Raw genomic sequence first — 24,395 nt, forward strand, 5'->3', positions numbered from 1 at the left:
CCTGTCTGTGTGTGCGGGCTCTGTGAACAATGTGAGAAGCTCGGGAGGGTTAGTGAGACCTTCCTTAGATGCCTGCTCATAAATCTCAGGCGCTCGGCCGGGCAGCCCGGAGGAAAGGGTCCTTGTCGCCTCAGAGGAGGGAGGTGCGCGGTGGCTGCTCGGTTCATGTGAGTCCCTCCCGGAGGGGTCTCTGGGGGTTCGGCCGCGGTTCCGCAGGGTGGTGGAAAGGTGGATTTGTTTCCTTAGCGTGCTCTCAGATCACCCGTGGGTGCCTTACTTCGGTTTCCCTTCGCCGCGGGGGGTTGCGTCATGGCGGTCTGCTGCCCTCAGGCTCCCCCGTGGGCCGGGCCGGGCCGGGTCGGGCCGAGGTCTCTGTGGTGGGCAGGGGGAACCGGGGTAGTGAGGGGGCTGCTCGGAGCCGAGGTTCCCTGTGTGTGCTCCGTAGGGGACGCCGCTGCCGTCCTTCCGAGGGGAATTCCCCCTTTGGAGCGGAGGAGCAGCGAAAAAGTCTCGAATTGGAGAGAACGGCGGGATGGCGGCTGTAGTTTCATTGGAGTGATTTAAACACGGAGCTTAGCGTGCGCTGGACCTGTAGCGTGGCACCGGGTTTTGCGGAGGGCGAGCGTGCACTTCAAGGGGTTCTGAAATCAGCTGTGTGCTTTTTTTTGTTCAGCCCATCGCTGCAATGGCAGCGCGGTAGGGGCATGGTGCTGGGCTGTTGAGGGAAATGCTGTAGTAGCCTGAAAATCACAGGCATGAGGGCTGTTAACTAAAAAGTAGATGCTTTCTCCCTTTTGGGGACGGGTGCATATATTCATTATGCCTTAGTATAGCTTTGAGTAAGTGAAAACCAGTTTAACTAAGTAATAGGTCTCCCCTCAGTAGAGATAATCATAAGGTTTAATACATATTCTGTACAAGGACGCATAGACTGAGCAACAGGGATGGGTTTATGGTTTGTTGCTTGTTAGGTTACATTAGGAGTCCCCAGCTAGGCAGGATATGGCAGTGTTACTGAAGTGCTGTCTCCCTCGAGATAATTAGTATGATTGTTTCTGTGTTTAGCAGCTGCCAAAATGAAGAAAATACTTCTGCAAAATAAGCATTCCTTGCATTTCCTGACCTTTCTGTTTCTTTAACCGAGATTTTTTTTTTTTTTTCTTTAACCTAGTCGTCCACTTTTCACAAGTAATTTTGTGATTCAGGAAATCTGTAGTATGGTGAGGCAGTTGTGATAAAATGCAACATCCAGTTTTAGTGTGTACTTACTGTTTCTTTTACACCTTTAAACAGAGAAGGAGACAGCTTCTCATTGCCTGTACTGAGAGTAGTGGACAGTCTGGAAAAAATGTTATCAAGTGAAAAAGGATATTTGCTTAACAAAAAAAAAAAAAAAGACGTGCAAATCTGAAAGTAGGCCATCAGATTGGAAATAATAGGACTCTTGAGCAGCCTGAGGACTTGATTCTTCTGATAATTAAGTATATATATGTGGGAAAACAAACAAAATTAAATGCTTAACACAAGCGGGTATGATAAAGTTGCTGTGACATCATTATAACTAATTTGGTATCAATTTAACAATCGCAGGCTAAGCTAGGGCCTCTTTATTGAAGAAACACCAAACAGCCAATAAATATTTCTTCATCCTTTTTATTTAAATGATCTCTGTAATGGCTTTTCTCCTAAGTATATTTGACTGAAGAATGTTTCATGTATTATTGTTACTTCACTTATGTATGTTGTCCAACACTACCAATGGAGTTAATTGTATGCCATGATTGGGGGAAGAAAGCAACCCCCTAGAATTTCTTACACCTGGCAAAATCCTTTAAATCAATTCAAGGTGTTTTCTTTTAAGTCTTTCTGCAAATCAGTCAAGGGATTCCAGTCTGTTTGAATTCTTGACTTTCTGTTGACCTGGAGCTTTCACAATGTTATCTTTTCCTTAAAGAGAACTGAAAAAATATCATGTGAGGTATGTTGGTGGCATTCCTTCCTTTTTCTATTTTGTTCCTTCTGTAGTTGCCTGCTTATTATCCTTGGTAGAATGACATTTTTGAAGAGCAGAGTCCTAGTTTAGAGAATGTTGAAATATATATGTTTAGTTGTGATGGTTTTCACAGAAATTTTACGTTGTATGCATGGTGCACTGAATTCTTAATTTAATTGGTACATCATCAGAATAATTTTATCAGTGTTTCCAGATTATCTCTTAATCATGTGTTTGTTTTTCTGCCATAAACTCCAAAGAGACCTGATTGATTATGGCTTCAGGGGTTGAGGGAGGTGATGTAGAAAGTAAAAAACTTAGGGTTTTTTATTAGTCTGTAATATGTTGAAATACAGTGCAATCATTTCAGTTGGAGTGGAGCTTTAAAAACAGAGTCTGATAATATCATAAAGATGCCTTAAAGTACTTCTATGCTTTTTATCATACAAAACTTTTTATACTAGAGAACTGTGCTAGTTTGCATTGTAAAATAGCAAGAGATAACATAAGCTATTTCATCTATAATGATTTGTGTGTTTGCCTTCTTCATCAACACATGACTTTATAAATTCCTGCTGTGTAAATTGAGTAATTAGCTATAGAATCAAATTAGCCAACTACTCCTTTCTCAGCTTTTCTTAACAACACCACCTGACCATCTTTGCAACTTTGAAGTAGAGTAAATGATCTTATGGGTGTTATGTTCCTCTTTTAATTTCTGGAAAAGCCCCTAGAAGCAGCAGAGGTAGCTTGTTAAGTAGTGGAGGAGAACTCAGTGGCATCAGAATGAAGAGTGGGTCTTGAACTGATAAGAAAAAAAAATGATTGGATGCAAAATAAGAGATGAGTATTATCCAAGACCTGTCTAGACCAAGAGTGAAAAGAAAAATTGAGGTCTTGGGTTCCTACAAATACCACCTACTTTACAGCATAGTGGGGAAATAACTATATAAAAATAATGTAAAGCAGTTGTCATAAAAAGGATTGATCAAGTGTGCAGCAAGACAAAGTTGGTATCTGCCATAATGTTTTTAGCTTTTCTGATTATGGTTTTATTGCTGTATGTCATAGCTGACTTGTGATTGAATTAATTCACATTTGCTTCTTGTAAAGGAGTGTTTCCTAAAATCAAAGGAATGTCAAATGGGAGGCAACACAGATAAAACTGAGGAGTAATCATGAAGGGCAGCTGCTGTGAACATCAGGTGGGAGCAAAGTAAATAGCTCTTGTTTCTTGTGATACAGATTGCATTGTGTCAGTTCAGCAGAGACCCTCAGAAACCCCTGTTTGTTCTCCTTCAAAGCAGCTACCTGTATAGTTCTTATCACCATTATCAAGAAACATTTTTCTTGGTAGATTTCCTGTTGTACTGGGGGTGAGGGGGAAGTCAATGCTTAGGTTTTATTTGCATACTTGCACTAATATTAAGCAGTTTGTAGGGGGGAAAGTGGTGGATGTTTTTTTCCCCCTCAAAGTGGAGGAAGTCATCTTTACTCAGAACTTAATATGCTTTCAAAAAGATGTGGATTCTTCTCAAAGCAGCCTTCTGCTTTTATTTAATTTATTTTTCTAACAATATATATAATATTTTTTGTGTGTGCTTGGGAAAACTGCTTTCCTTTAAAAAAATTCCTTTAAGGAAAAACTGAAAAATAGTTTGCTCAGAAGGCTTGGTGACTCTTCAAGTTTCTGAGGAGAAGGTATCTTTTAAAATGTCTTTTGCTAGGGTTTTTGTCAAGGGTTGTTATCCTAATTCTTCTGACAGACTGTAAAGGAAAAGACTGGATTTTGAGAGATACTTTTGAAATGTATTTTTGGTCTCAAGTGAGACCTGTCCTAGAGAGAGGAGGAAAGATTTCTTTCTTCTTTAGCTTTTTATAACTGCTGTTCCTGTTCTTAATTAAAGAGGTAGTGTAAATGCTTATTTTATTTTTTTTTAATAAAGTTAGAGAAATCAATAAAATACTTAAGAAATGGTGTTCTACTTTGTATAAGCAGGTAAATTTCACTGCAGTTCTGATTATTATTTTGCTGTCTGATTTATGGGTAGTTTATTCTGTAGTTACTACAGTCATCCAAAGCTTTCACTCCTCAGTAAAACCCTTGAGAGTGAACTGAAGTACAGATTCTTTTAGTTCCTGTGGCACATGCTGACCTTGCAGGCTTGTCCAGATGCAACTGAGTCTGCTTATATTTCTGAATTTATAGGCATATGTGTTTTTCTGTAATTGTAAGGTCTGTCACCTGTCAAGGAAGTTTTATGAGGATATTTTGAGACATGAGTAGCAGCTACTTTTTTGTTTGTTTTGTTCTGTTTTTTAATTCATTGGCAGCCGCTGCATATACCACAATTTGAAAAATTAAGCTTAATTAAAGAACAATTTAAAAAGCCTGACAATTTTTTATGTAAGCTTTCTGTCCCAAAGAATTGGATGTATTTTGGGTTTGGAAATCAGTGGTGCTTAAGGTCAAAGAAACAAGGTAGGGTGTTGGGGGTGTTGCATCTTTTCCATCATGGGAAATGCATATGGTGACCATTTACTGTAAGATTTTGATAGCATTCTTAAAATATTAATGCAGTGGGATCTGAAGGTTACATACTGCTGAAAAAATACATAAAGCTGTCCAAGTGATTTGGCATATGAGCTACTGCTTAAATTTCAGACTTCACTATAAAGCACAACCAGATGAACCTCTACTGAACTTTCAGGGCACCTGGCAGACATAGTGGGTGTGTAACTTGTTGAGGCTTGGGTCAGGCAGTACCAAGATGTTGCTTTACCTAAACCAAGTTGTGAGCCATCCATGTCTAATGAATTGTCTTCTCAGATTAAGAAGTTACTTATAAACATGGTCTTTGTCAATGAAAATTTTTTGTAGCTCTGAAGGCAAAAACTTTGTTAGAAACCACATCCAAATCACTTGACTTTTATCTTAACCTGGGAGGAACTCCTTGTCATGGCTCTGTCTTGTTTAGTCCTTGGGTGTCTGCTCAGAGGTGGAAAAGAGTACAGTGTTATTTCAGAATTGAACTGAGGCAAGCATTAGTAGTAACTTCTCCCTAAATACAAATTTAACACAAGCTTACAGCCAGGATGTGAATATAATTGCAGATATGCTTAAATTACCCTAACCCTTTGAATATTGCAGCTGTAGTGTATTAAGATATAATGAGTCTATTTATATGTTATGGCATCTACTAAGTCTTGAAATGCTAACTTGAACAAAATAATAAAACAATTGTTACTTCTGGATATTCAGTTTCTAATGATATCTATCATACAGATCTAGGAGATGCATTTTACTTCAAATGAAGCCTGTCATAGTGTTCTTAAAGTAAAAAATCCATGCTTTTACCTTTATTTGTTCCAACATCTGCCTGTCTTCTTCATTCATTGCTTCTCACAGATCTGACATGAATGCTCTGACTCATGACGAGTTTTGACGCATCATTCCCTTTCAAGACAGACTTGTCTTCATGTTTAAAAATAATCATTACTGAGTAACTCCTATTGCCTCAAAATTGGTACCAGTGAATGGGCCTTTTTTGTGCAATGTTCCATAACATTTAAAAAAAAAAATCTCTTCGATGCGGCAGTGTCTTTCAATATGAAAAAGCTTGGTTGTGTGTGTTTTTACTATTTACAGCCCTTTAAAATAGGGAGGGGATAGGTTCTTAAGACTACTAAAAGACCTGTCTGCAACTGGGATTGAGCCTGATTTATCTGGCAGCCAGAAGAGTTGAACTATAGTCTCCAGAGCTAGCAAATCATTCCTTCGATTTTCCCTCATGGATGGATTGAGTCAGACATGTTAGTTTTTGGAAATCTGCAAAGCAATTATTGTCTCAGTGCAAAAGATGAGAGTTGGGATAACATGGCAGAAGTGTTCAACTTTGCCTAGTGATTTGCTGCTTGGCAAGTAACTTTCAGTACTGATTTTACAGGAGTTTATAATTAATAAATACTTGGAAAATTACATTTAAACGCTAAAAAAAAAATAATCAGGCTGCTGAACTGATCAAACCCTCAGTTATAGCAATCACTTGTTTGGGGAGAAAAAGGAGTTTGGTTTGAGAGATGCTTGAGTCTCAAGACAAAAAGCTTAGGAAGAGGAATTGCCATTAAACATTTCTCTGTTGAACTTCATCTAGCACTGGAGAAGTTGCCTTTGTGTGTGCTGTCCCTGTTTTTTTGGAACAAGGCTCTTCCCATTGGTTCTGCTTCATAATGACAAGCTTTTTATTTTTTCTTTTTATTTATGTTTTATCCCTTTCTTCAGGCTTTCGTTTTCTGCTGTAGTGGCTCCTTTCCTGTTCTGAGGTGTTGGCTGGCAGCTATTCATAAATGTAGCATTCTCTGTAAAGCACATGTTTATTATGCTGGTTGGGCCTTCTTGTGATTGCTATCAGCTCTCTGCCATCTAGGGTGGATTAGTGGTAGAAATCCCTGGTTCCTCCATGGGAAATGTAAAATACTGCTTAGGTGTGGTGAGCTCTAAAAGTTTAACATCTGATTGTGGAGGAGTTACTGTGTATGCTGGAGAGGAAGAGGAGAGAAGCAAGTAGTTGTGGTGGGCTTGTTTCATTTTACATCATTTTTGACAAAATTTGGCAACTTTGTGTCTCAGCACCCGATGAAAGTGACCAACTAAGAAGGCGTTTGGTTGTTTTGCATTAAGGCCCATGGGAAAGAAAGAGAACAAGAAATAAGAATCCTGTCACCTCAGAGAGCATCATAAAACTTAACTGAATTGAAAATGCTGAAATAAAGCTGTATCACTGTCATGGATGTACTTGATGCATACATGGAGAACATTTTGATCTCTGGGCAGGAAGACTTAGTGAGCAGCCTGCAGGTTAGATCTTGTACATTTAATAATTTTACTTAGTGTGTTGACAAAGAATCTCAAGAAAAAGATGAGAACTTCGAAGAAAAAACTTTGAGAACTTCGAAGCTTTGTTAAACCTCCAGCTGGAAAAAGGAATGCTTGGAGCTAATTACTTCAGGTTTGGGGAATCAATAGTCTTCCAATTTCTGTGTTTTTTGTTAAATGATTGCTTTTCCAATAGCGAAAAGTAATTGGTTCCATGTTTGAACTATGGATAGGGTCCAAGAAGAGTTTTTGGAGTTTAAGTTCTAAATCTTGCCATTACTTTTTGAGGTTTTTTTTGCTTTTTCTTGCTTTTAAAAGCAGAGAATATTAATATTGAAGAGTAAGCTCAAACAAGGTTTATGTTTTTTAGCATCTTGGTGTGTTCAGTTTTTGATCTGGATATATCCTAAGGTCAAGGCCAGTGTTGATAAACAAGTATATGTAAAACATATTGAAGTTTTGTATTGATGTTTTTGAACATGTTGAAGTTTTGGGATAATTTTCACTATATAAGAAGTCTTGATTTATTATTGAGAGATTGTATGCTCTTGAGAAACAGAGAACAGCCTGTTTTCTCCTGTGAGGACACTGCATCTTCTTAGAAGACTGCAGAAAGCAGTGATTTCTGTTTAAAAGAAGATAGGCAACTCTTTTAATCAGCAGATAGAATGATGATAAGTTACACAACTTTTATGTTTTGATATTTAAGTTTACGTAGAGCTGCAGGACTCAAGTCTTTAATTTGGAGATGGAGTTTCATAACAATGAAGCAAGTGGGTTTTGGAGCAGTGCTAAATGTCTTGCAGGTAACAAAAGTAGTCTTCAGAGGGTGAGATGAAACAGCTTCCCTTAGCTGAGCAACCAGCCTTAGGAAAGGCTGAACGTAGCTATTCCTTCCTTATTTTTCATGACTATTTTTTATTGAAAGGAAAAGTAGCTCATTAAGCACAAATTACATGAAGTTACTTTGCTTTCACTTGGTCTCTGGATCAGTTTCTGCAAAACGAGTCAGAATTGAGCTGTAATAAGATATAATCATGGCTTTTGTGCTCTCTTATTCCTGTTTTTCTTTCCTATTTTTACTTCACATGTCACCAATAGGCCTTGGTTGGTCGGTTGAGGGTTTTTTCTGTGAAGTAAGAGGGTGTCAGGGTAATAGAGGGCAAAAGAAATAGGTTAAAAAAAATAAAAACTGACTGTAACCTTTGAGTGTTGCAGTGCTAATGTCTTAATGTGGTTTGTGATTTATAATAAGGAGTAGATCTTAACTGTTTTTTTCCTGTGTCTCTTTTAGATACAGTTTTATCACTCTGCCGTATGGGTCGCTGTGCCTGTGCAGTTCTTTATATTAGTCTTGGAAATACCTATTCCTTTGTGTTATTTTTATGATACTAGGCTTACAGAAATTTATTTGACAAGTGGGAAAATGTCTACCCATTGTAATCATGTAACTTCATTTCCAGATCTTCAGTTCATTAGCCAACTTGGCTAAAACCTTTAGATTGTACCAATTCTATGAACTTTGAAGTTTTAGTAGCATTTCTGTTGTTGTTGGCAAACTTTCCACTGTTAGTGTTGTCTTCCCCTGAGAGAGTATGTAGCTTGCATGAAATCTTGCTGGTATGCAGACAGTAATGTCAGGCTTTGTATTATGCTGTCTTGTGCCCTGATAGTTTTATGTCCATTTGACATCTATGACAGTAACTTACTGGAATCACTGTTTTCAGACTGTTCATGAAAACAAAATTATTTTCTTAGTAGCAGAGATTAATTTGATTTTGATATTCAAATTAGTAGCAGAGATTAATTTGAATATCAAGATCAATTTGTTGTCCTGGAGAGATGATCTTATGGCTCCATGAAAACAATTATTTTCTTAGGAGCAGAGATTAATTTGAATATCAAAATCAATTTGTTGTCCTGGAGAGATGATTTTATAGCTCTTCTCTTCATGATGGTTTCTTTCATCTAAAAGAAACTTCTCTTGGGGATGAGTGGAAGCTGTGATGGCAGCAATACTCTTGCATCTTTAAGCACAACCCCATCCATCATGTGGCTACTGTATCTCTCCTTGGCTTTGTTAATTGTATTTGAGAACTTTTGATTGTATTATTCCTGATTCATTCTTTGTTTTGTTTTTTAAAGATATATAGCTGTGGACAATTGAGTTCTTTGTAATAGAGGATCAGATGTCAAATGTAAGTTGAAACCAAGAGTGCAGCAAGTGATATGTTGACACAGGCATCAATGTGATTGTTCACCTTTCAGCTATTTCTGAACGTGTTCTGTCTTCAGTGTGGGTTTTGTTGCAAATTCCAAAAGAGAGCAGTCATATGTTAAAACAGATCTAGGTCATAGTGTCAGAATAATCTTGTAATAAAATGGGAAGTTTTCTGCCAACTTTATATGAGGAGAGGCATTCTGGGGCTCTTAAAAAGTTGAGGAGTCAATACATGCATCTGGATTGCCATTTTCTTACCAGTTCTTCCCTTCGTTGCAGTTGATGAGCAAATTCACAGGTATTGCATCACTGGTGCTTTTAAGGTCTTGAAAGCATCTTCCTACCTGTGGTAATTTTTCTTCATGTACAGATGAGACAGCTGTTAATAGAGATTCTTTACTCATCTAGGTACTGAGTGGGTGGGTAAAAGCTCTATCTGCTGCAGATAAGAGTGACTGTAACTATATTTCATTGTTCTGTTGCTACTTTTTGAATATATCTGTTTTCTTAGTCTCAATCAGATTCTGCATATACTTAATAGATTTCTCAGCTAAAACCAAGATACAGTTTTCTCCTGTCCAACCTTTTTCTTCTTTTTTCCTTTTTCCCCATTTATTAGGACCTTTCTGAGAATGTGAATTTCTTTTTTTCTTTCATGAAGGAAGAACATGTTTTCTGCATCTGGGGAAAAAAGTAGCTTTTTTTCCAAAATACTTGAAAACAGATGTCAAACATTGGTTGGACTTGGTTTAATGTTGCTTTTTGTTTGGGCTTTGCATGGGGAGGTGGGATCCTATCTTATTCAATTAGCAAATTTTCTTACTTGGTGACTTATTTTTAGAACTATTTCATGTTGTAAGGGATAGTGTTATGACATTTAAAGGTATTAATTTTAGACTGTGTGCTATTTTTCTAGGTTTTTAGCCCGTTTCTTGGTAAAGATGGCAGCCAACAACGCAGTGTTGAACAGACTGGAGCAGAAGGGTGCAGAGGCTGATCAAGTTATTGAATACCTCAAGCAACAAGTTGCTCTGCTCAAGGAGAAAGCAAGTAAGGAATTATCTATCTTACAATAAACTTGTTAACCAGATGGTTAGCATTAAATGCTCATTGGAAAAAATGAGAACATGGACAACTTCATTGGCTCTGTCAGCATTTTAAGTGTGTTTCAAGATAAAGCTTGTAATAGTAGCACTGCCCCTCTGTCTTGTGGTTTGTGGGATTTTTTTGAAGCTGCTCATTCTGAAAGAGAAAAGGCATGTGTGAGGAAAGATGCAGATAACACAAACAGATTATGGAAATTTGATAGGACATGATTTTGTTTGTGGTGGGAAAGGAGTTGGGAAGAATATAAGACTATGCATTTGCCTGAGTGTGTTGGTGCTTTTCCACCACTATGGGATGCTCTCAAGAGTTATCAGTCCTCCAGTTTTGGTATTTTGTACATAGTGGAATCAGTGAATCAAACTGCTCCATATTACAAACATGTTCAGACTTTCTCTAATAGGTGTCTTGGAGTCTTTTCTTGTAAGTCTATTTAGGGGACCAAGAAGATGTTGTATTGAGAGGCAACTTGAATATATAAATATTGTAAAAAACGGCTGTTTCAATAGGAAAAGGATTAAAAATATTTCTGATTATAAACTCCTTGAAATTTTCTGCTTTTCTGATATTTGGCTCGCTATGTTTCATGTTTTACTTTTAAAAATCAAACAGACCTCTGTTTGCAAAATGGTGAATGCTAATTATTGAAAGCTGTAGTTTTAGTATAGTGTCAACTCCAGTCTTACAGGCATCTCTCCGAGAAGAGAAGAAACTCCGTGTGGAAAATGCTAAACTGAAGAAAGAAATTGAAGAACTGAAACAGGAGCTGATTCAAGCAGAAATTCGAAATGGAGGTGGGGTAAAATATCCTGTCCTCATGCAACATAGATGTAGTTAGCACAAGATATGATCAAAACTATCTTAATTCTTCTTGGGTTTTATCTTTCTATATATGACTCTGTCGCACTTCTTAAAAATTCTGAATTTTCCTAGGTTCCATGTTTTTATGCAATGCTTTTCATGATCTGTAGTTGATCAGAAAAAAAGAGCTGAGGAATGGTCTGACTAAAATATATTGCTGATTTTATGCATAGCAAATTACAGAATATAACATGCTAGTAGCTAGAAACTGAAACTGGACAAACACAAATGAGAAATACAGTTAGTAGCAAATATAACTAAATATTGAAATAAACTACAAAAAGAGGTTGTTTGTTTATATGTTTTATTGTATTTTAAAAAAATGTGTAGTCAAAGGCATTGTTCTTAATTGACGAGAATATTCATATATAGTTTGAATTCCAAAATGTGCTTTGCAATGTGGTGCTTCACTACTTAACAGTTGTGGTATAGTTCTCTCTACTTTTTAATTTATGTTGGAAATTTATAATGCTGTAGTGTTCAAAGTCCTGTTACCGCTTCTAATTTCTTTGGGTTTGATTTTAGTCAAACAGATCTCAGTTCCTTCTGGTACAGTGGTTTGTACAGCTTCAGATGATGTTCCACAACCTACAGCCATTGCATCAGCTCCTGGTTCCAAAGATCAAATTAAAGGTGAAAGTGAAGAAAAGAAAAAAAAGGAAAAAGTAGAAAAAAAAGGTACTTCAGTTTTCATTGGTTGTGGTACAGAGTTATAGCATTTACTTTACACTAGTGCTATTACATCATTTTGGGCAGTGTCATATCAGTCATTTAACTGTCCTCTCCAAGTATTCAGTGGTTACATGGCAAGCATTCAGTTGGTAAGATAAAAATAAATGTTTCTTGTATTCTGTTTTCCCTAATTTTGTATAGGTAGCTCAAAATTGGAAAGCAGTCTATGTCACTTTTTCCTTCCAGTGACTGTATTTAGGAAAAAGTGAAATGAAGCATGAACTTTAAATAGAAGTCCCAAACAGGCTATTTCTGTGGAGTTCAACATCTGTAGGCATAGTATTTAAAAGTCGAAGTAACAAATATGTAAAATTTGCTCTTTAGACTTCAAATTTACAAGATTATGAAATATCTTAAATCCCCTTGCTTTCCGCCACCTTTCTCATCGGATTCCTCTCCAATAATTCCTGTAGTTTCTTGTTCTACTTCTTACAAATTTCATCTGGGAGGCTTCTTTGGATGTTGTGCTGACTCTTAACACTGGACAGGGTAGTGCAGGATTTTCCTTAGTCTGCACAATGTTTTCTGTGCATCTGTATATATATAATTTGTACAGATGTGCTTTGCTGTGTTCCCTTTTCCTTGTTTGGTGAGAGACTTCATTTCTCTAAAGTGAAATAAATGGGGTGTTAGAAGCTAACATTTTTTTGTTCCAGACTGTTAGAGATATGTCATGAAGTGGAAAACAGTGAGGAATGATGCCAAGGATAAAGATAGCTGGCCTTTCAAACTATGTTAGGTGTTAATATTTAACTATATTGACAGTGTGTTTCCAGTTTCTCTTCAAGTACTGTGTATATTGCTTTTAAGTAATAATAATTACAATTATATTAATAAAACCCAGTCATATATACTAGAGCTTTTTTTTCATAGTGTATGAAATGAGATAGTTTTGAAGAGCTTATGTTGAAAACAAAATACTGCTGTTCTATTATTTGATTTCAACCTTCTTCTGGAGCAATAACAAATGAATTGAATTGCGTGCAAAGTCCACTTTTCCTTTTTGGCTCCCTAAAGAGGGGATTTTGGTTTACATTAAAATGTAAGCTATCTTGGATGAAAGAATAACAGAATATACTTATTTAAAATAAGCATTTCTTAGGCATTTCTTAATCTCCCAGTGATTATAGTTGCTAAGGAAATCTTGAATGTCTTTTGAACAGGACAGTCTGATAGACAAACTGGATGTAACTTGCTTATCTTGACAGGACCAGTAAGCAGACCAGTATGAGCAGTGTGGCTTCACTGTTGTTTATGCTGCACGGTATGTGTAGGTGATAATACACCCTTGCCTTGCCATGGGATAAAGACTACATCAGTGGAACCTTTGAAACCAGGAGCATTTTCACAAACTGAAAATTCCTCCCTTTGGGGAATTTAAGGATCTTTGCCATCTTAAAGGGTTGTTTTGCAACTGTAGCAGTGCAGTTGCGTTCATTTAGCATTGTCTCCAGTCAGGAGATGTTGTTGAGCACTAGTAACCTGATGACTTTGGGTTGTCTGGTTTGTCTTTGCTGGTGAAACATTATCTCAAGACTCACTGGTAATTGCTAATTATTAAAACAGTACAATCAGGCTTGATTAATCTGGCCTTTGGCAGAATGTGTATGTCACTTACATGTTAGCTGCACCAACAAGTTCAGGATATCTTCAGTATGCAAACAAGAAATTACCTCTGCCATAAGGTGGTAATTACTTGTAGTAACAATCTGAATTGGAGTGTATATGGAAGCTCCCACTGGAAGCTAGTGAGAGAAGTGCTAATTCTTTACATTTGTGCTTTACACTTATTTCTGAGATTGTAGCTCCCTTGCAATAGCCATGCGCATTATTTATGTTTTTTTAAACATTTATTTCATGAACTCAAATTTCTTTAATAGCTGAAAAGAAGGAGAAGAAACAGCAGCCAGCTGGTGGAAGTAGTGATGCCAAACCTGTAGATGTTTCTTGTCTGGATCTTCGTGTTGGCTGCATTATTACTGCCAAAAAACATCCAGATGCAGACACACTGTATGTTGAAGAAGTGGATGTTGGTGAAGCAAGCCCAAGAACTGTTGTCAGTGGTTTAGTGAAACATGTTCCTCTGGATCAGGTATTGAAAAAATTATTTACTTCCCTACTTTTTGTCTCTTAATGTTCTGGGTTTAATATTCAGTATAAGAAATGCTTTCTAGGTTAAAAATACTTTCTAGGTTAAAGTGTGGCAGTTTCCCCTAACAAAGTAGGATTCCTCTAGTTTACTGTTACAGGTTTTATTAAAATAAAGCAACCAAGGAAGAAACATAGTTTTAGTTTTACTCTGACAAATTGCAGTGCACAGTGTGCACAGCCATTTTCAGTGGTTTTATGTCCATGGTAAGTGTGTCACAATTCATCATATTCTCAGTTATTCATTGGCCTACCTTTACATGGCTTTAATGTTATTTGTTACTGGTGTGCAGACACTGAAATTGTACATCTGTTGTTCTGTGCTTCTCTTGACCATGTTAAGTTTTCTTCATTGTAATTCTTTTGTTATAATGAAATAATTAGAGTCCTCAAAACCATGTAGATTTTAAGTACTCACATCCCTCTGTTTTCTTCCCCCAAGATGCAGAATCGAATGGCAATACTACTCTGTAACTTGAAGCCTGCAAAGATGAGAGGAGTAGTATCCCAAGCAATGGTGATGTGTGCCAGCTCCCCAGACAAAGTGGAAATTCTTGCTCCTCCCCCTGGGGCAGTACCTGGAGACAGAATCACTTTTGAAGGTTTTTCTGGTAAGTAGGTAGCTGGGAAATCGAGGGGAAATAGGTATGGCAAGGTGTTTAAGCAGATAAAACAGTGTTTTAAATTTGGCTGAATTTTTAATTGAAATTTTCTGAATTAGTTATCTTTAAACTTTTTTTCCGCTCCGCCATTTTGTGCCCCCGCTCCGCCATTTTGTGCCCCCGCTCCGCCATTTTGTGCCCCCGCTCCCTTTCCTGAGAGGGGGAAACCCAGTGGGAGACTACAGAACTGTATCTCTGTCTTTAATGGGCTTGTATGGCTGTATTTTCTACTTGCTATATTTTAAGTTAATCTCAAATGCTCCTTAGCTGCTGTCTCCTCAAATGCAATCAAGCACTTCACTGGTATTGTTATCTGACACAGGATTCTAACCCTCTTGATGTCATTTAATTTCACTACTTAATTATAACCATTTATATTCTGATTGTTCTTTTTATTTTTTTAATAATTTAAAACCAGAAATATTCCATTCGAGTCCTTAAAAATAGAAGGGACAGCTGGGTCTTATTTTAGTTTGAAGTGTGGAAGCCCATGGAGCAACAGAAGCAGCAGCAGTAAAGCAGCTCTAAAACACACACAGCTATCTCTCAGGCAGCTTGGAATCAAGCTATTTTTTAGCTTTTTCTCTCTGCACAGTAAAAAATATTAATGAGATAAAGACTGGTTTTCCTTGGTCATTTTAGTAAAATAAACCTGATATCTTCAGTCAAACCAATTGAACATTTTCCTGCAGAAACTTGAAGCTAGAACTGTCCTGAGTGTCATAGTGGAGTAATTAGATAAGGAATGCCATTTTCTGGAGGAGAAAAACTTATTATTTGCCTATTTGATGTCATTGCCCTTAGGGGAACTTTAACATACTCCAAAATTTTATATGCAGATTTGAGTGGAAAAGATCTGATCTATAAGCCATAGAAAAATTACTCCATCTCATGTCTGTAAATACAATACCTTTCTTCACAGTAATTGCTGTAAGACAGCAATAATTCCTGAAGTTTTCATAGGTATCTGTGAAATCTTTCCAATAGCAGTTTAATTGATTCCGTGATTAAATTTTTCAATGCAAATACGCCACAGGAACCAAAGTTTAGTCAAAATTTTGGTGTATGAATCCTTTCCTGCAGTTGCAATTACAGTCCACAGTGGGCTAAGTGGTATTGGCTTTTGGTAAAGTCTCACATGGCTGTATCTCTTTACACTTTCTTCTGCTGAGATACAATCTTCCATAAATTACTGATGTGTAACTAAGTGGAAAGGTTTCTTGCTTATTGTGAGAATTTGGTTTCTAATATTTGAACTGCTAGACTGAATGACATGTTTAACAGAATTTGGGAACTCTTATTTGTTTCCTTTAATTGAAAGAGTGAGAAGCTCATTAAACTGTTGAAAGTTTAAATTTTTTTTATTTATAGAAAGCTTCTAAAGAATATTTTCTGGGAAGAAGAAATGTGATGAGGAGGATTCGTAGGAAAGTGCACAGCCTAAAGCTCTGGTAGTATTTAAAATTGGTGCCTATGCTAATCTAATATGAGCTCACCACAGATCCCAAGGGATATTGATGCAGGATTCCAAAGAAACTTATTTATTATTAACATCCAAAGCATGTTTTTAGTAATGAAAGTCAGGTTTTTTTCTTAATGAAAAAATTCACTTGCTTTTTATATTTGAGGAGCGGGGAAGGAAATGCACAATGGATGGATCATTTCACATACTGTTTAATGATTTCAGTAGTTCATATGCATTCACTTTGGTCTAACTCCAAGTCTGTCTTTGTTCATGAACTCGAGCATTGAGCAGGATCTTTATTTTTTTGTGAAAATGCGCAGTTAGCTCTAACTGTTTAATTTATTACTGATTTTAAATGTTAAGTGCAGTGTGGTTGTGAAATAACTTGACTGCATTATTGAATCCTGCTCTGTCTAGGCCTGCTTGACAGAGAAATGCACCCTGGTCTGATCTTACTGATCTTACACAGTTACAAATAAGTTAGACCCATCTACAGGCAGAGGTAGCTTAGTTTTGCTCTCTCTAATGCTGGGAGTATGAATAGATTGAACCACTGAAAATATTTGAAGGAGAAAACCAGTAAAGTAGGCTGGAATGAGACAAGTTCATTTAGCCACCTGTTGATCAGCCAGCCAGGAATACACCAACCAGTAATGAATCTCAGCTAGCTACTAAAAACATGTATGTACAAAGTCCCTGTAGCCTTACAGTTTTTCTTCCTGAACCTTTGGTGACAAGTAGTGAAAGGTGGGAGTGCTTGACATTCTGCTCACTTGGAGAACTACTCATGTCCCTTTAGGAACTCCTGGCTTCTCTGAGGAGTAAGAAGAAATACTCCAAAATGCTTCACTGTTCTGTGTAATGTGTTAACAGTATTTCAAAACATTAGTAGGAAAAACTTTGTAATTTTTGTCATGAGAAGTCCTTAAATAGTCAGGTTTGCTATTGCAGTCAGAGAGTAAGTACCTCTCAGTAGCTTATCAGGGTGTACACATAGAAACTGGGAACAGACGTGCAGAGACAGAGCTCATAAGTTGCTTAAATACAAGCTGAGCATTAATGCTTCTGTTATTTTAGGCACCAGAGCTTGTCATTAAGTAGTAGAAAAAGTAACAAAGCAGGGTTGAAAGTTTGGGCAAAAATGATGTGGCAGTATCCTAATTTTGAACTGTTTGTCTAAGTAAAATATTTTTTAACCGAAAGGACACCTGCCAAATTCACTTCATATTAAATGCTTATAAAATTAGCTCTTAAAAATAAGATGAATTAAAACTACCTCTTGATGAGTACTGTCTTTCTGTGGTCCACATCTACTTAATTCTTAGGAATCCTTCTGGTAAATGTTGTAAAGCAACAACTAACAATGGTTTGATTTCTTCCTTTTGACAGTATTTGTTGTGTTGCTTGCAATCTCTTTTCTCTTTTTTGAGAGATGAGCATTTTCAGGGAGGGCCTGGAGACATTTCTCTAATTCTGATTAATATTTTCATTTTGAGAATCACAGGTAATATTTTTCCTCCTTAAAAGTGTGTGCAGTGATGCTACGTGGGATGTCACAGGTGTTGTACACACATAGCACTCTTTCTGCTTTCTGTGTTGGATGTGTTTCATTAGGCTGTTCTTTGTTTTGAAACAGGAGATCCTGAGAAGGAACTTAATCCCAAGAAGAAGATTTGGGAGCAAATCCAACCTGATCTTCATACCAATGACCAGTGTGTTGCTACGTACAAAGGAGTTCCATTTGAAGTGAAAGGGAAAGGAGTCTGCAGGGCAGAGACCATGGCAAACAGTGGAATTAAATAAATTAATGGTTATTAGAAGCTTCTTCAGATGTTGAAATGGAAAGTAATGCAAGCGCAATAAAACCATGAATGTATCACACCTCTGAAATGCATGGCTGGTACCTTTTTTGTTCCAGAGGTACACAATATGTTATGCCTCCATTTTCACAGTTCACTGGTTCACCATCCTTACTGCCTTGAGGTTAAGTGTTGTCAACAGTCATCAACCACTTGGTGCTCAAGACTTGATTGCCAAGGGTTTGATAGAACTACAGGCAAGCAAGGGCATTTTCTGGACAGATAAAAAGTTTAGAGGATCTGTGGAGCAAGAGAATTTCAATAAGGAAAAATTTCTGCTGTGTTCTTTGAGTGCTAAATGCTCTTCAAGAGATGCAGGACTGGCAGTTGGTCAGTGAAGACAACAGTTGTCTTCATTATTCTAGTCACATGTTAATAATTTTCCACCCCTTCTTCCACACAGTTTTTCAGATACATTATAGATCTCTGTAACTTTGTTCTTGACTGTCTTGTCTCAGTAGTGTGCAGTCAGTTGTAATGTGAAGATTAAACTATGGCCCTTTATGCTCAAGGATATGCAAATGGACATATTTTCATGTCCCATAGTTAAACTGTTATAATGTCAATTAGATCAAAGCTCTCACTTTGCTAAAATAGATCATTATTATTCAAAATTATATAAATGAGGTAGTACTAGGAAATAATGAATAGCAAATAGACTGACAGAGTGAATACTACTAAAAAATAACTGTTTCTAATGCCCAAACAGGTCTAAAATTAATAGGTTTTTTTTTTTTGTTACTGTGTCTTTTTATGCAACAATATTTTAAACAAAAGATGCTTCGATTTTAACAGAAGTAGCTGCCTCTGTTTTTACAATTAGAATTATTCCATAATGTTGTAGTACAACTAGTCATGGTTGCTATAGTGATAGCCTCCAATTATTGCTTTTTACTTCTGCCTTTAAATATTTTTAAAATAATTTCAGTTCAATTTTTCAGTAAACTTTTAAAGTAACTCTTCAGAGATTCCTCAGATATAATCATGTAAGATTTAATTAAGATTTAATTAACTGGTTACTGTCTAAGCATTGAACCAGTAAGCACCATTTTAACCACTGAACTAAAAGACTTCGCCACTCTGAATTTTTCAGGCTTTGAACTTCATCCAGTGAGCTTGGGAGAGAAAACAAAATGGCAATGGTGGAAAATTAAAAGTACAGATGGAAAAGAAGAGATGAGCAGATATCTTTTGTGAATGAGTTTTGTATGTGCCTATAAATTCTGTTAATTTTCTATGCATCTGGGAATCAGCAATAGTAGTTAGTTCTTTCAAATGTGATGAATATAGTGGTAAGCACATGGGAGATGTTTTATCTTCCTTGTAAACTACATATCCAACAGTGTCTTGAAGTTCAAAATCTCAATTCAAACTAGATTTGAGGAAAGGTAATTTAAGGTAAGGAAATTCTTTCACAGTATATAAATCATAGGTTTTGATACTGGAAAGCTTTTTATTATAAAAATTTTGGAATTCAGAGGAACTTTTTGTAGAATTGATCAAAGTCACCCCCTTGCAATCTGAACTCATCAATTTTTTTCCTTTTTTTTTTTTGTGACTGCATTTATATATATTATATATATGCAGTATATTTATATATATACACAGTATATATACTAACATAGGAGCGTAATTTAGAGCACTGGTCTGTTCTGGCTTTGTGGTTAAAACTAGAATTCTGGATGCACTAGGGGGAGGTATTCTATGAAAGGCAAGTAGTTTGGTAATGTAAGGAGCTCTTTCCAACTCTGTATTCAAAAATACTTGGTATGGATGTAGAATTTTCCAGTTGATGGCTTCTATTCTTTAATTTCTATTAAATGTTATCTATCATAGAAAGTAGACAAATGAGCACCTGAAAGCTAGTTCAGTTCCTTGGTGTGTTTAAGTAGAAGCACTTGGTTATTATTTTGTCTGATAAAATTCAAGAGCTTTCTTAATACAATAGCTCTTTCCTCTTTAATTATGCTCTTTTGGTTGTCTAGGAAAATGTATTTATGCTGTACTGAGCTCAAAAGTGAGAGCAGGGTACTTGAAGCACTGTGCAAGTATGCTTCCTCACTGAATCCAGCCTCTTCTGCTTTGTCTGCATGAGTAAGTAGAACTGCAGTGAAATCTGTCCATGTGGGTCCCAGAAGTTCCTGTAATGATAAAAAAATCTTAAATAGTTTTTTTTTTTCCTTGTTCCTTTTCCCCATTCCCACCTCATATATTTATGTATTAACAGATCAGTTAGATGTTCTTTTCCTGGCAGTAATCCAGTTCATACTATCTCAGTTGATGAAATTTCTGGGGTTTTTCACATTCCCAAGACACTGACATTCACTTTCAATGGAAATATGTGGTCATACAGTGCTTGCATGTCTCTGTTCTCTTGCTACAGATGTTAATAGATCTTAAATTTAAGAGTATGTATGTTAATAAGGAGAAATGGTTGTTAGCTATGTCACACATCAGTTTACATCAATATTTCCACATACCCATATTTCTACACTTTTTATAGCTCTTGGAATTTTTTCTTTAAAAATCACCTTGTGTTGAAAAAATAAATGATTAATTTCTATATAACACCAACTGCAATTCCAGCTGTATCCCATAAAACTGAACTATTCTCAGCAATTCAGGAAAAACACAAATCAAATGTACCAAACTAAGTGATGGGCCAAAGAGTCTTTGTCTTTAACTGTTGAGGTTCATCTGATGGGGAGAATGAAGAAAACAAGACTACAGAAAATTTTAATATTAGTAAGAGATTGGGGCTTCATTTACAGCTGTAAATGAAATTTTAACTTCAGTGCAATCATGCTAACTCGTGTGTGTGTGACAAGAAACCTACTTTGGTAACAAAGACCATTTTGCAATGATCTTAACTCTATAATCTAAATAGGTGTATAAAACTTCTTTAAAGAATATCTTTCTTTAAAAAAGAAAGCAGGGTGTTAGGAAGGCCTTGGTGTATTTATAGTGATTAATCTTGTTTGGATACTAGGGATGAAAAAACCCCATACATCTGTAAAAAAATTGGCATAAGCTAAGTGTTATTTTCTCATTATCTTCACATATACTTCGTGTCCTTTCCAGTAGAGGTTTTAAAGAGAAATGGTGCAGTGACATCTCTTACATTTTTGATGCCCATGTGGACTTAGTCCAAGCCTCTCTCAAGTGATTTTTCAATGGCTTGGAGTAAAGATATTTTAAGAAGATACTTTTATCTTAAATAGTATGAAGATGGAGATCTGTATAAGGATAAAGGATAACACTTTAAAGAAATATATGTAAAGTGACAGTGAGTTATAACCAACTCTCAAACTACCAGAAAAATGAGTGGGAGCCTACCAATAGACTAATCAAAAAAACCCAACAAATCAAACACGATGCATTTCTTTTTTTTCTGTTTTCTGTTTTTTTTTCTATAGCTGTTTTTATGGCTATATATTTATATACTTCTATTTTTGTTTACATGTGTAGTATATATTTAGCTAATGTCAGTTACAGCAGGTTAAAAGATTTCAAGGATCACTAAGTCCCTTACAGTTCTAAAGATTTTTAGGAAGTTCATAAGTGTAATGTGCAGACTTTGGCAATAACTAAAACCCTTTGTTTCTTCATTATAATGAAGAAACAATCATTATCAGCTTGGTTCATCTGATTAGATAAATAAATAGCAATATCTGTATGCTGGGCTGCTTTCATTGTGGTTTTTTTCTTCAAAGGTATGTGTGTTCATGAGAAATTCCCACTGAAAAGAAAGCCATTCCTTTTCAGTGTCTCCCCATATATCTTGCCTACTTGCCAAAAGAGCCCAAAACAGGGGAGCTTCAAAATATTTGCTTCAAGTCATTTATGCTGGAAATTATCCTTTGCCAGTGTAAATTTGTAGTAGCTTTCTAGTTATTTTCTCTTGAATAGATATAGCAGCAGGGGCAGTGCAGGACAGAGCTGAGCATCCGTGTCCCAGGTCAATCAGATTTTCTCTGTGATTTTGAATCAGTCACTATATGCTCTATAGAGAGTGAGGTAATCTGACCTTTGGTTGCTTTAAACAGCATTTCTTTTCAACAAGATCTGTTATAATAAAGCATGAACTGATTTCTGAGAGAAAAGCTTACTTTGATAGGTAAATGTGGTTCCTAAATTCCTTTGTGCCAAGCCCACATACAAAAGGAGCAATTTTTGCCTCTCTCTTTTTAGGTTTAGTGTCGTAAGTGTAGTCATGGTGTTGGACTTGCAAGTGGTGTGGACTTCAGAAGTCTTCCAGATTTCAGCTGCATTTCTGTTTCACTTTTGCAGCCAGCTTTTGTGTACCTATTGTCAGGTGAAGACAAAGGAGTTACCATTAGGGAAGGGATTTTTTTTTGTGTGTTACCTCGATGAACTGCACCACTTGATGGCTTTCATCCGGACACAGAGGCAGGTCAGCCCTCAGGACCAGGAGAGCTAGATGAAGGCCTTCCTCCCCAAAATGGTGAGCCAGGGCTGATCTCACAGAGTCTCTCACCTGCTCTTTGCTCAGGCTACTGTGAGGGTAGCTCGGGGTGTCCAGTACTCGGAGGCAGAGCACCAGCTCACGGCCGCTTCTTCGTGCGATTCCCGAAATGCGGCAGCTGCGCCTGAGGCTGCAGCGCGTGGTCACAGAGCTTGGGGAGCAATGGCTCTCAAAGTCTGAGCTGCCCAACAGGGTGTTGCCAGCAGTGCTTTTGCCAGTCTGGGTTCTTCCAAGGACAACGAGGTTGATTTTCATCTCATCACTGGCTGCCATCGGCTGTGCTTTTATCGACTAATGTTGTCGCTATGTGGAGAACAAATAATGGGAGCTGTTTCAGACAACTTTTTTTTTTTCTTAAAAAAAAGCCAAAATTACAAAATCCAGCGTCTTTTGAGTGTCCTTCCCTGCCTGAAATCTTGTAAGGAGCGTGTGGTGTAGATAATATGTTCAGTACAGTACCTAAACCTGTCTGATCGAAGGATGGATCTTTGCTGTCTTTCCCAGACTTCTGCTTAGAAATAAAAAGACCCCGTGGAAGATGTCACAGGTACAACAGCAACCCAACAGGCTGCACTCCTACACTGGGAGAAACAGAGCTAGTAAAGAATCAGGTGTGAGAAGAGAAGAAGTAAAGCAGGTAAAGCTAAGGAGAGGCAACAGAAAAGGGAGGAATTGGGAAACAACAGCGAAAATCAGCATTGGCATGCAGGAAGGTTATGAAAAGAAGGAAAATTAAGGGAGGAAAAAGGATGGTGACAAATCTATCTTGCAGTTATTGAATGATTATGTTTCAGTAAGACATTTTTTACTTTTTTTTTAGGAACAAAGCAAATAGGAAGAAGTAGCTTTTAGAGGAGCACACTTTCACAGCTGAGAACAGCCTAGAAATATGTTTTTCATCAGCTACTGAAGTTGAAATAGACAGGAATCTAACAGGGCTTTCTGATACAGGTAAATATAAGTAGTATGCCTTACTGAAAAAAAGAGCTGGAAAAACCAATGCTGCAGGTTCTGACCCCATACACAGTTGAGACTTTGGAAATGTATACTGTACAAACTTTCAGACTTTATGCCACGGTGGAGAAGAAAAGCATAGACTGGTGGGTAGGTATAAATTCCAGTACTATGGTATGTTTTCCATGCTATAATTGTTCATAAGTAAGTCCTCTCATTTTCTTAGTACTTTTCTGGTAATCCAGTATCTGAAAGGGGTTTGCACATTAATCATCTAACAGGAATACTGGTGACTGCATAAATTTGGAGGTGTTTCAGACAGAAAACCACTTTGACGAATTAGTAGTTGATTTTAAGTTATCAGTGACACCTAAACTTCAAAAAGATTTTGGTTTGGTTTGATCTTGCTTTAAGTTTAGGTATTCATAGAGAGAATGTGGATAATTTTAGGCTAGGATTTCCTGTGATTAATTTACTTAGATTCTTGCATGTGCAGTTAAAGCTTTTTCCTCATATTAAATCCATGCCCAAATCAGTCTTGAAATTACTTCACTATGAAGTCAAGCATGCAAGAGTTATTAACATGTTAAATTTTTTACTGGCTACATTGAATACTGTACTTGATCTTCCTTTGAATTCACAATGAGGTTTCTGTTTTTTCAATGATAAAATGTTTTTTTTTTAAGAATACCTTTAAAAAATGACACATTATCCAATGGCTGTCATCAGTTATTCATCAGTCTAGATGTGCATTGTATTTCTTTTTTTCTATAGCATTATAGTATCACATGGTAGGCATGCATTTTTACATTCCTTTTAAAAATCTTGGATAAAAATTTGTTCTGTTTTTTATTCATATAAATAAAAAATTAAGTCTATACTTAAATTCTTAAATTAACTTCATATTATGTCACTTACCTTTTTTCCCCTTGAAGTCCTCTTTTATTCAGGCTTCATTCATAAATTGTATGCAGTGTAAAATGAAGTTCATATGTGAACTTTGAAACAAGCAGCAGCAATGTACCATGCTGAGA

General features: G+C 36.7%; 2 protein-coding genes across 7 annotated transcripts; one reads left to right on the forward strand and one right to left on the reverse strand.

Annotated features, from left to right (window-relative positions):
- The first annotated feature begins 88 nt into the window (after window positions 1-88).
- On the forward strand, window positions 89-17,952 carry AIMP1 (aminoacyl tRNA synthetase complex interacting multifunctional protein 1). 5 transcript variants are annotated; one of them, XM_071742631.1, is made up of 7 exons: window positions 89-167; window positions 10,007-10,140; window positions 10,863-10,988; window positions 11,581-11,733; window positions 13,668-13,879; window positions 14,378-14,546; window positions 17,699-17,952. In XM_071742631.1, coding segments are annotated over exons 1-7 (963 nt in total). In that variant the 5' UTR covers window positions 89-165; the 3' UTR covers window positions 17,866-17,952. The 5 variants fall into 5 exon arrangements, with proteins under 5 accessions (XP_071598732.1, XP_071598733.1, XP_071598736.1 ...); XM_071742632.1 differs by having other exon boundaries at window positions 10,875-10,988; XM_071742635.1 differs by lacking the exon at window positions 89-167 and adding an exon at window positions 199-228 and having other exon boundaries at window positions 10,875-10,988.
- Window positions 17,698-24,378, reverse strand: GIMD1 (GIMAP family P-loop NTPase domain containing 1). 2 transcript variants are annotated; one of them, XM_071742637.1, is made up of 3 exons: window positions 24,280-24,378; window positions 22,288-22,710; window positions 17,698-20,062 (listed from the first exon to the last, which is right to left on the reverse strand). In XM_071742637.1, the coding sequence occupies exons 2-3, from the start codon at window positions 22,678-22,680 to the stop codon at window positions 19,784-19,786; spliced, it is 672 nt and encodes a 223-aa protein (XP_071598738.1). In that variant the 5' UTR covers window positions 22,681-22,710; window positions 24,280-24,378; the 3' UTR covers window positions 17,698-19,783. The 2 variants fall into 2 exon arrangements, with proteins under 2 accessions (XP_071598738.1, XP_071598737.1); XM_071742636.1 differs by lacking the exon at window positions 24,280-24,378 and adding an exon at window positions 23,383-23,604.
- Between the last annotated feature and the right edge of the window lie 17 nt (window positions 24,379-24,395).

The sequence above is a fragment of the Heliangelus exortis genome, chromosome 4 (assembly GCF_036169615.1).
Source record: "Heliangelus exortis chromosome 4, bHelExo1.hap1, whole genome shotgun sequence".
Classification (NCBI taxonomy): Eukaryota; Metazoa; Chordata; class Aves; order Apodiformes; family Trochilidae; genus Heliangelus; species Heliangelus exortis.